Source organism: Petaurus breviceps, unplaced genomic scaffold (assembly GCF_028583685.1).
Source record: "Petaurus breviceps papuanus isolate PSGF00001 unplaced genomic scaffold, PetGlider_PUasm1.0 90822, whole genome shotgun sequence".
NCBI lineage: Eukaryota > Metazoa > Chordata > Mammalia > Diprotodontia > Petauridae > Petaurus > Petaurus breviceps.
In genome coordinates, this window is record NW_027187351.1 from 9,199,666 (window position 1) to 9,211,517 (window position 11,852).

Here is an 11,852-nt window from a genome sequence, read left to right on the forward strand (position 1 = left end):
ATTAGTGAGGCCAAAGAACTAATGGGAATAACAGAAAATGTGGGAAATACAGGAGAAGACTGAATCCTCTTGAACCAATGTGGGTATATTTTAAGAGTCCTCAGCACGGGAAAACCCCACAAATTATTGGACTATTACCTGGTAAAAGGAGAAAGAAGAGATGAGGTCTGCAAAGACATGTCTACTATTTCTCCTTTATCAAGCTCCTGCTTTCTTATTTCCTTCTAACCTTTTGGTTACATATTGATAGTATATTGGGCTGAATAATGTCAAAATTTCTTTAGTAAACTAGGGTGGAGGGTGAGGCAAGATGCCTTAATTCGAATGCATGTGAGAGACAGTATGATATGGCAAACAGAAAGCTGGTCTTAAAGCCAGGAAGACCTGGGCTCAATCCCTCCCTCTAAAACATGCTGGCTGTGTGCCCCTGGGCAAATCATTTAACCCTGTTTGCCTCCACTTACTCATTTGTAGAATGGGCTGGTGAAGGAAATGGCAAACCACTACAGTTTCTCTGGCAAGAAAACCTCAAATGGGGTCAATGAGAGTCAGACAGAACTTAAATGACTGAACAACAACAAGCTCTCTAGGTAACTCTCCAAAACTGTGAATTACAGATAAGGAGCTGACCTACATTGTAGGATGGAGTTTCCTAATCTGAGCTTCCTTTGAGCAATCAAATAACAAGCTCAATACCGATCTATGCACAGCAGATGAGTCACACTTTTGACTCTGAATGAGTTTATGATCAACTGTATTCACCTTAATGTAGACTGAGACTATATTAGCATTTTTTATGAACATTAACGCTGCGCTGTGAGAAATGTGAATTCTAGTTCAAGTAAAGTAATAATGCACCATACTCTGTGTTATTTCAGCCATATCTAGAGGATTCTGCCCAATCTATGTACTACACTCTAAGGAGAACACTGTTAATTTGGAGACTAACCCAGAATATTGAATGACTATGGAAGCTATATCATATGAAGAATGTTTGGGGGAGGCCATGGAAGAATTAGCCTGAGAAAGAAAGAAAAAAAAGGCAAGGGATCTGTGGAGGGGAGTGTGGTAGAGGGAACAAAATACAAGTGCATTAATAATGAGGAAGGATCGCTATGATATCTCTGTAAAGGCAGACTTTTTTGTTAGTTTGTTAAGACATAAATGGGGGGGGGGGTAAATAAAACAAGAATATTTTGAAATCAAATGATATAACTGTATAAATTTTTACTATTTATATTATTTGAGTTCTCAAACTTAGATAGAAAAACATTCTGTGCTTCATAAATTTCTAACATAATACCATTTTTCCTTTCTATTTATCCACAAAATATTATAGAAAAGTTTAAGAAATTGCAATATTTTAATCACTTCAAACAACCTTACCTTGTTAGGCACTTCAATATAGGCTTTGATTTTCCTAATGTCTTTCCCTGGCTCTTTACTCATATTTTGATAAAATAGCATACCAACTATTACATGCCGGTGGGACATGTCCTCTGAGTTCCTTGCAGATGTAAAGGGCTTTCAAGCAAAGATTAATTCTTTCTGTAGAGCATAATCATACTTCCTGAGTGGCAAAAGAGATGCATATAGCATAATGTAATGGAAAAAGCCTAACACAAATTGAGTTAGGATTTTGAATTCCATTTCTGATGCTTGGAAAATAAGTGATAATAGATGTCACATAAAAACTCTCAACTTCAGGTTTTTTAATGTAAAATGTGGTTAATACCTATAGTATTTAGGAAAAATTTATTTTTCCCTATTGTTTTCATATAATTATCAAATCAAGTAAAGGAAATAAGCATTTATTAAGCTTCTACTATATGCAAGGAACTATGTCAAGCACTGTAGATGCTTCATTATTGTTGAGTCATTTAAGATATGTCAGACTCTTCATGACCCCATTTGGGGTCTTCTTGGTAATAAAAGTGAAATGGTTTGCCATTTCCTTATCCAGCTCATTTTACAGATAAGGAAACTGAGCAAAAAGGGTTAAGTGATTTGTCCAGGGTCAACAGCTAGTAAGTATCTTAGTCCAGATTTGAATTCTCATTTCTTCCTGACTGCAGGCCCAGTGAGCTATCCACCACGCCACCTGAGAATACAAAAAAAGAAAAAGATAGTCCCCTGCTCTCAAGAGATTCACAATTTACTAGGGCAGACAACCTCTCAGGAAAAAAAAGTGTGTGTGTGTGTGTGTGTGTGTGTGTGTACAAAAAGGATAAACTGCAGATAATAATCAGAGGAAAGACAGTAGAGTAAAGGAGGATCAGAAAAGGTTTCTTGCAGATGATAGCCTTTAGCTGGAACTTGAAGGAAGTAAGGAAAGTCAAGCGAAAAGTTTTAGGAAGGGGGTGAGGATAGGGGCTGGACTGCAGCAGCAGCAATAGCTTCAATAGAAGCAGCAGAGGCAGGCTTGGCGATCATTCACCCCTAATATTATTGCAAAGGCTTCTAGCTTATAGCCATTACAGATAATGCTTGGTTTGGAATATACTACTTATCATTCTAAGAATATTTCCATTTATTCCTATACTATCTACTGTTTTTAATAGGAATGGATATTGTATTTTGTCAAAAGCTTTGGGGAGTGGGGATCTATGGTTACAATCCTATGATTTTTGTTGTTTTTGTTATTGATATGGTATTCATAGTATTATGCTTATGTTTTCCTAATGGTGAACCAGTCATGCAATCCTGAACATAATAGTGTATGACCTTCATGATATATTGCTGTAATCTCCTTGCTAGTATTTTATTTAAAATCTTTGCATCCATATTCATTATAGAAATTGATCTATAGTTCTCTTTCTGTTTTTGCTCTCCATTGTTTAGGTGTCAAAATCATATTTGTGTCATAGAAAGAATTTGGTAGGACTCTATCTTTGCCTTTTTTTAAACATTTTATTTAGTATTGGAATTAATTGTTCTTCAGATGTCTGTAGAATTGACTTGAAAATCCATCTCATCCTGAGTTTTGGAAAATGGGTGAAAAATCTGTAGTATATAAATATGATGGAGTACTATTGTGGTATTAGAAATGCTGAAGGGGATGGTTTCAGGGGGAAAAAGGAAAGATTTATATAAACTGATGCAAAGTAAAGTGAGCAAAATCAGTAAAATAATGTATACGATAATAGCAAAATTACAAAATTAACCTACTTTGAGAGTATTAATAACGCTGTTCAATACAATCATCCAACACAACTAAGGACTTGTGATGAAAGATGCTATTCATTTCCAGATAGAGAAGTAAGGAACTCAGAGTACATAATGAAACACTGTTTTCTTCTTTTTCTCATTTTTAAAATTGTTTTGCAACATGGCTAATTTGGAAATTTGTTTTGCATGACTATACATATATGTAATGGGTTTTGTTTTTTCTTGCCTCCATAATGGGTAGGAAAGAGTAGAGAGAGAACTTGGATGAATCTAAAGAGCATGCTATTGGGCCTGGATTGGTTCCTCATCCCCCAGGAAGGAGCTCAAACACACAGGTGTGAGCATTATGTCCTCAAGAAAAGCAGGGTATACGCCAGGCCTGGGAACAAAGAAGTGTGCAGTGTCCTCAGGGGAAAACAATTAGGAAGCATCCTATAAAAGTTCATATGTGGGCTAATAAAGACGACTCTATTTTCCACCATTCTCCAAGTCCTCTCTCTCTCTCTCTCTCTCTCTCTCTCTCTCTCTCTCTCTCTCTCACAGCCTCTGGGTAGGTCACTCTTTTCAGCTCTGTTGGGGGACATCAGGGATTCCCACAAAGAACAACAAACAAAGACTTTGGGGGCCCTTTGTACTTAGCTTACAGTAATGTTGTGAAGATCATATAAGATAACATATGGAAAATACTTGGCAATCCTTAAAGTGTCATATAAATGCCTATTATCAAAGTTGTTTTTCTCTACAATGTTGTTGTTACTGTATAAGTAATTCTTCTGGTTCTCGTGTCAGATTGCATCAGTTCATACAAGTCTTTCTATATTCCTCTAAAACTACCCCTTTCATAATTTCTTATTACATAAAAGTATTCTATTACATTCATATGCCATAATTTATTGAGTTATTCTCCAAATGATGGATGTCCTCTCTAGTTTCCAGTTTCTTTGCTTACATTCATATGCCATAATTGATTGAGCTATTCTCCAATTGATGGGTGTCCTCTCTAGTTTCCAGGTTCTTTGCTATAATACCAATTTGAACACATGTGAAGAGGTTGGCAAGTCTCAGAAGAGTATAGCACCTCCCCCTCTTCCTGGGGAGTAATCTGACTTACAACCCAGACCCTGATCTAAAGTTGCTTTGGCCCTTGACTCCTCAACATCCATAACTATGGAAGACTGAGAAAAGAAAGTTTTCCCTAAAGTCTTTAATACTGTCCATGGTTCAACATCAAAAATAGGTAATTTTGCCAATAGAAGTGACAATAAATAATATGAAGTATCATCTTCCTTGTTATTGGGCCCTCAGGACCACTGGGACTTTTGATTTGCTCTATAGTTGAGCCCTCCTATATACGTTATCTCTCTCTGTTAAAATTATAATTTTTTTAGAGGGGACACTGTCGGGGTTTTTTGTCTGTGTCCCCAACACTGATCACAGTGCTTTGCACAGAGTAAGCACTAAATAAATGGTTTTCCATTAATTTATTCATGCATTCTAGATGTGTTTGCAAATTTGTGTATGTGCACATGTGTGTGTGCATGTGTAGAAACACGCTCTCTTGGTAACACAAGTCATCCTGATCGACTACTGAATCACTCTGTTCATGCTTTCATAATCATATCTACAAAATGGTGGACATTGCTTGCTTTCTTCCTGTCATTCAAGATATTGAAATATTCTGTGATCACTCTGAGAATTATGATATATTGGCACAGATCATTATTTACATTAATAGAAAAATAAATACTGCCAGAGTCCTCCATGATCATAAATAGTTCAGCTGAGAATTTATTATTTCAGACTAAACTTGACATCTCTGATACCACATATTTGAAAGGCTGTTAGGAGAATTGATCTAGCGGGGAAATGATTTTACTCTGAAGGTTTATACTACTACAGAGAGTTAGATTCTACTGTTTTGAAGGGGACCATTATTTTCCAAGAAAATATTACCTAAGATAAGGCCCTGGAAGGTTGAATCATTTGATGCAGAAACCATAGTTATTTCATAGACCCATTAAAATCCCCAGTCCCAGTGAATCACATGTTCTTATGTTTTTTCCCCTTCCTAAATTTTTGTTATCCCCTTCGACCTATGACTAAAGTTTTTAGACTCATTTTCGATGGAAAGAATCCTTGTTTTCTGTTTCTTTCCCCTTGGAACATTCCTACTCTGTCCCTATTCCAAAGATACACCAGCTTTTGACCCTGTAAATATTTGGAGAGACCTCTACATGAACCACCAAGGACCCTTAGGGATCCGTAGATCCCAAATTAGGTTAAAAAATATTAATCTGAAAAGCCATCTGAGGCTATGAGAAATGATGTCTGATACAATTCTGTCACAGAAAGAAAGTGTATACTTGTGGGAAAAGCACTAATTTTGGCATCAAGGAACCTGAATTTTCATTCTGGTTCTCCCACCATTTGCATGCAACTGATTCCTTGGAATTTTAATTTACTTTATCTTTACTTCACTTTACCTTTCAGAGATGCTGAAATGTTAAAGGAAAAACTTTCCAGTTTTCTTACACCTTATTTACATCTCCCCTTCCCATTTACTCTGCGAACTAATGACACTGGCCTACTTTCTATTCCTTGAACATGACACTGATCTCCCTATACCAAGCATTTTTGCTGGCTGTCCCTCATGCATGGAGCTCTCTCTCTGCTTCTTCATCTTCTCCTCCTGGCTTCTCTGTATTCTTTCAAGTCCTCTCTAAAATTCCACCTTCTACAGGAAGCCTTTCCCCACCTCCCTTAATGCTAGGTCCTTCCATCAGTTGATCACTTTCAATTTATCTGAACATTGTTTGTACACAGGTGTTAACTTGTCTTCTCCCCCATTATGATATATTTATTAAGATATATGATGTTAGGTCTTTAAGAGCAAGAACTATCTTTTGCCTTTCTGTTCCCAGTTATTAGCACATTGCTTGGCATGCAGCAGGCACTTAATAAATGTTACAGAATTTATGGATTGACTAAGTTGAATCATTGAAATTATTTTGTAATGCACCAATAGGTGCATAATTATCACAAAATAGGTAGACTGGTTTGTACTCAATCTAGAGTGGTGATCGGAAAACCCCCTGAAGGGACTGAAGTAAAACATGAATTTTATAAGGATCATTACATATATAATGGCATAAAATACAGAGTTGTTCCTTGTGATCTCATTTGTACATGAAAAGCACTGGAAACAAGATACATATATGTGTATATGTATATGTATGTGTGTATATATATACACACACACACACACACACATCTATATATGCAATGTGATCTATATAAACATTCAGGTAGCAATATTCAAAGTAAAGTATGTGTGTATATATATGTGTGTGTATACATAAATATTTGGATATATACATATATACATGTGTATGTATGTATATATGCATGTATGTATGTATACACACATACACTTTAATTTTCCAAGCTGAGGTACTACATTTTGTAATTCAATCCAGGCATTGTTAGACTCTAAGGAACTAAATCATCCTGACCAAATTGACTAAAAAACAAGAATGAAAATGTACTTATTTTAATTTGCAAATATTATAGATAGGCAGAATGTTATTTGTAAAAACAAAACTAAATGGCTACTAGGTGAGGGGCGGCTAGGTGGCGTAGTGAAGAAAGCACCAGTCCTGGAGTCAGGAGGACCTGAGTTCAAATGTGGCCTCAGACACTTAACACTTACTAGCCGTGTGAACTTAGGCAAGTCACTTAACTCCAATCGCCCTGCCTTCCCCCGTCCAAAAAGCAAAAACAAAACAAAACAAAACAAAAACAAAAACAAAACCCAATACTAAATTTGGAGTCAAAGAAACTTGGATTCATCCTTTGTCTCTTAATATTTTACTAGTTTTATAACAATCAGCAAATCACTTAGTTTTTTTGATACTCAGTTTCCTCATTTCTAAAGCAGGGGAGAAGAAGACCCATTGTACTGAACTCACTGTGTTGGTTGAAGGATCAAATGAAAGAATTATGCAAAGTACTTTTATAACAGAGTGGTAATAGGAGCAGCACCAGTAGCAGCGGTAATAATAGTAGTAGTAGGTAGTAGAGGTGGTGGTGGTGGTGGTAGTAGTAGTAGTAGTCGTAGTAGTAGTCATCTTAGTAGTGATTATAAAAATAACATAACTGCTAAGATGGCTAAAATGCTTGTGACTGGTCAGGATATTGTCTTTGAAACTGAGAACTCTATCTGGAAAACCAAATTAATAATAGAAAGCTACTCAGGTTACCCACAGAATAAGAATATAGGAAATTTGATCATTTTACTAGAAAGTGCCATTGAGCCCTTTATTGTTTGAAGCATTCTCCACCACTTTTCTTCTTTTTCTTTTCTTTTTGAATTTATCATTCCTACATATGATGACAAGGTCAATTTGGAGGTAAATATATGGAAATGTAAGTAAGAGTGAATGTTTCCAGCTATGAGCAATAAGAACATAGATTCCCTGTACAAATATATTGACCCTTCTCATTAGTTTTCAATTTTATCTTCTTCAAAGAGGCTCAAAAGGTTTTCTTCAGTTTAATGGATTATGTAATAGATTTTAAAGTAGTTGGAAGAGTTAAAATAATAATAACATTTATATAGCACTACTATGTGCCAGGCATTGTGCTAAATACTTCACAATTATTATTTCATTTGATCCTCACAATCTAGAGAGGTAGGTGCTATTACTATTCCCATTTTACAGAAAAGGAAACTGAGGCAGAATTTAAGTGACTTGCCCAGGGTCACACTGCTAGAATTTGAACTCAGGTCTTCCTGATTTCCTGAGCCAGGCATTCTGTCCAGTATACCACCAAGCTGCCTAATTTAAATGCCAACTCTGTTCTTTATAACCTGTGTGACCTTAGACAAGTCCCTTAATTTCTGTGGGCCTCAGTTTCCTCACATAAAACAATGAAAGGCCTTGTCTAGACTCTAAATCAGGGATAAACTTCCTGCCAACTCTAATTTCTATGATCCTAATGTGAATCTTGTGGTTCTGATCCACCCTTTGCCTTATTTAGTAACTCATCACTTCTGCTAACATTACTAGTGAAGATCTCTTGGGCAAGGCAGAAAGTATCAAAAACTGCTCATACATCAACCTGTCACCCCAGCACCATCTTAAAAGTTCATAAAGAGTATCAGGAAAGAGCAATGCAATAGTTGATCAAATTCCCATAATGTTCAGACCCTAGGTCAACAAAGAGAAAATAGGAAAGGAGACAAAAAGAAAAATAAAAGAAGGAAGTTGGTTTTTGTTTTTGTTTTGATTTCTTTTTATTCTGCCTTTCTGGGTGTGAATTCTTCATCTATAAAATGAAAGGTCTGTACCTTTAAATTCTAAACCTTGATCCTATGATCACCCCAGCTTCAGCTAAGGGTTTTGAGGGTTGTTGTCAAGTTGTGAGTGTGACTAGTCTGCTATGCATTAAATAGTAGAGATACACTGTTTTAAGTAACAGGTGATCTAAAATTTTTAAACCTAAATTAATATCTTTTTGGCGTATCCACTGTAAACAGAATGTATGCTAAAAGGTTTAGCTTCTAGGAAATAAATGAATAAATGATTAAACAATTCCTCTCAATAGAGAGGTCAGAGACAAGGGGCTGGAAATGCAGCATATGCTGCCATATGAGGTTAATAGCTTGACTTCTTTTGTTAAAAAAGATTCATTCTCTTGTTTGGCATATATCAGGGTATGATTGTGTAGTAAAAACAAAATGCACCTATAAAACAAAAGTAAATGAAAGGTACAAATTCCAAGGCAGGGGTTCTTAATCAGAGTCCTGGAGAGATTTTAGGGAGTCCATGCACTTAGATGGGGAAAAAAGCATTTGTATTTTCAGACACACACACACACAAACACATACACACCCCTAAAAGCCCTTAATTTAGGGTCAGGTAAAAATACCTCACTTTATATATTTCTTAGCAAAACTTTCATTCCTCATATGCAACAGAAAACTAAGTTTGTCCTTAGAATGCCTAATTTACTGAATAATCTAAATTAGTGGAGTCAAAAGCATATTTTGTCAAGATGATCCTTGTGAAAAAGGGTTATAAAATGAAAATACAAACTGGTTAATTATCCTGATGTAGGACTGTTACTATCAAACTATATTTATCTATTGAAAGTTAATAACTGTAAAGTTAATAAAATCTATCTTAAGAAATCTAGTTAAGATTTTGTTTCACAGTATTTCTTTATACCATGAGAATTAAAAACTTCGAACTCCTGTTATCATTAACTAACCCTTGTATTTTGCATGGTAATGTAGATCGACCTGTATAATATGTGCTTCATTTCCCTAACATTTCAGCTTGCTTTTTATGAGAGAAAAAAAAGAAATTTCATATATATATATTTCCTCCTTTAAGTACTAGTCCTAGTTGGGGGATGTGTGTGTGTGCTGAAGATAAGACTTTTTTAAATGGCATTAGACATGGGTAATAGCCATCTGACTATTATACTCCAATAAGCTGATGGGAAAGATTTGAAGTAAGATTTTAGTCTGCAATTCCTGACTTACATTCCTATCATCCTCTGACTCTTTATGGACACAAAGGAAAAATTCTGCTCGTGAATGAATTAAAGTCATGCTGTACAATTTGAACTTAGCGTGTTTCCATAACCTTTCATTTTGCCTTCATTTCCTTTTCTCCCTTAATATAAGATGACTCTAAAGTCTCTATTACTTGCCTAGGGGACTGGGATGAGAGCAATGTCTTGTGTTACACAAAGGGCACGGCATTGCATAACATGCCCCTGCCGTGACATAACAAAGAACAAGAACATGGATAATTAGGTAGACAGTGGTCCCCAGGGAAACTTTTTTTCGGGGAGAGGGAGGGTGAGAGTGGGGAGGAGCGGTAATAAGGTTTACCTGTGACAATTGATGGAGGGAAGGTATAGGGAGAGTGGGAAAAACAAAGGGAGGCTAGTCAGGGTGGGGCCTGGAATGACAGCAACCTCTGCAACAGTAGCCAAGGCCTGAAGATACCTGGGCTAGGAGAAGGGGGGAAGGGGTGGAGGCGGCAGCGCCTGGAAGGAGGCAGCTTGCTGGAGGGGGAGGGGCGAGCAGTGCATCCCCCAGGGGATAGGGGTGGGGCCGCACGCTAGTACCTGCGCGGGCTCAAGCGCCCCAGCCACTGGGTCCCCGACTCCGAGATGTTCCCGGAGAAGATGCTGGTAGCTCAAACAGTGCTTCACAGCGGAAGGCATGTTCCCCATGGCTGTGCTGCTGTCTCTGCGGGCTGCCTGCTTTCGCAGCTGCAGTGGGGCTCAGGGCCCAGCTTGGTGTTGGTCCCGGAGCCCCCTCTTCCACAGCCTGAGGCTTGGGTATGCAGCGAGCCCCGGAGGAGAAGCATCCGCCGAGTGCTGTCTCTTCCTCCTCCTAGGCAACCTGCTCTCACCACTGAGCATGCCCAGAATTATCAGTGCGAATTCCGCAGGTGCCTTTGTCACCTGCAAGGTTCATCCCTGGGGAAAATAGGGAAAAATTCAATTCAGTTCAATATGATTCAATTTAATGCGACTCAAAACATTTATTAAGTGCTTCCTACGGGCATGGCTCAAGGAACAGTGTGATGTAGAAAAAGAGTTTCATAGTTAGGAACACTGAAATTCAAGTATGTCCTCTGACCTGAGTTGAGTGCATGACCCTGGACAAATCTTTTGATTCTAATTGCCCCCAGGGAACTGGTTAAGAATATAAATTGCAGAACTGTTTCCAATTTGCTTTGGAACAGGGAGTTTCTTAGATCCATGAAATCACAGGTCTGGACCCTGACCAAAGAAAAAGTGCAAATCACTTTTATACATGTATATGTGTGTGTCACATCTATTTCAATATAATTTATTTCATTTGTAATCCCATGTTCTGGGGTCCACACGATTCACCAGACCAGTAAAGGGATCCTTTACACACAAAAAAAGATTAGGAATCCAGGACTAGAAGAGGTAAAATGAATGAGGTTTCCAAATCTCTATCAGGCATAACAGTTGTAAAGCAAGACTATTGAGAAGGAGATCAGATAATGATTCCAGATTGAAACCATCAGACTCATTCATAATTATGGATGTGTAACAATGCCCAGGCAAATTATATACTTGACATGGAAGCACAAAGCTAAGGGCTGGAGATTTATGTACATACACAATAATACATTTATTATACATATAAAATATGCACACACACGTATATATATATATATATATATATATATATATATATATACACACACAGACAAACAGGGAGAGAGCTGTTGTTCCATTGTTTCAATTTTGTCTGACTCTTTGTTATCCCATTTGGAGTTTTCCAGAAAGAATGGTTTACCATTTCCTTCTACAGCCCATTTTACAGACAAGGAAATGAGGCAAACAGGGTTAAGTGACTCACCCAAGGTCATGTAGCTAGTAAGTATCTGAGACCAGATAGCAACTCAAGATGAGTCTTTCTGATTTCAAGACCAGCACTCTATACACTATGGCAACTACCTGATTGATATATGTGTGTATGTATATGTATATACAGATATATGGGTGTATATGTTGGATACCTTATAAATTTTATTTTTTTAGAGCCATTGGGGTTAAGTGACTTGCCCAAGGTCACACGATTAGTAAGTGTTAAGTGTCTGAGACCGGATTTGAACTCAGGTCCT

At 37.2% G+C, this 11,852-nt stretch overlaps 1 protein-coding gene across 1 annotated transcript in view; it reads right to left on the bottom strand.

The window, feature by feature from the left end:
- HMGCLL1 (3-hydroxy-3-methylglutaryl-CoA lyase like 1) overlaps positions 1 to 10,570 on the bottom strand; it is a 281,965-nt gene extending 271,395 nt beyond the window's left edge. The window contains exon 1 of the mRNA XM_069070749.1: positions 10,312 to 10,570. Coding sequence (XP_068926850.1) covers positions 10,312 to 10,419 — 108 coding nt within the window. The 5' untranslated portion in view covers positions 10,420 to 10,570. The remainder of the gene's footprint in view (positions 1 to 10,311) is intronic.
- Positions 10,571 to 11,852: the final 1,282 nt, after the last annotated feature.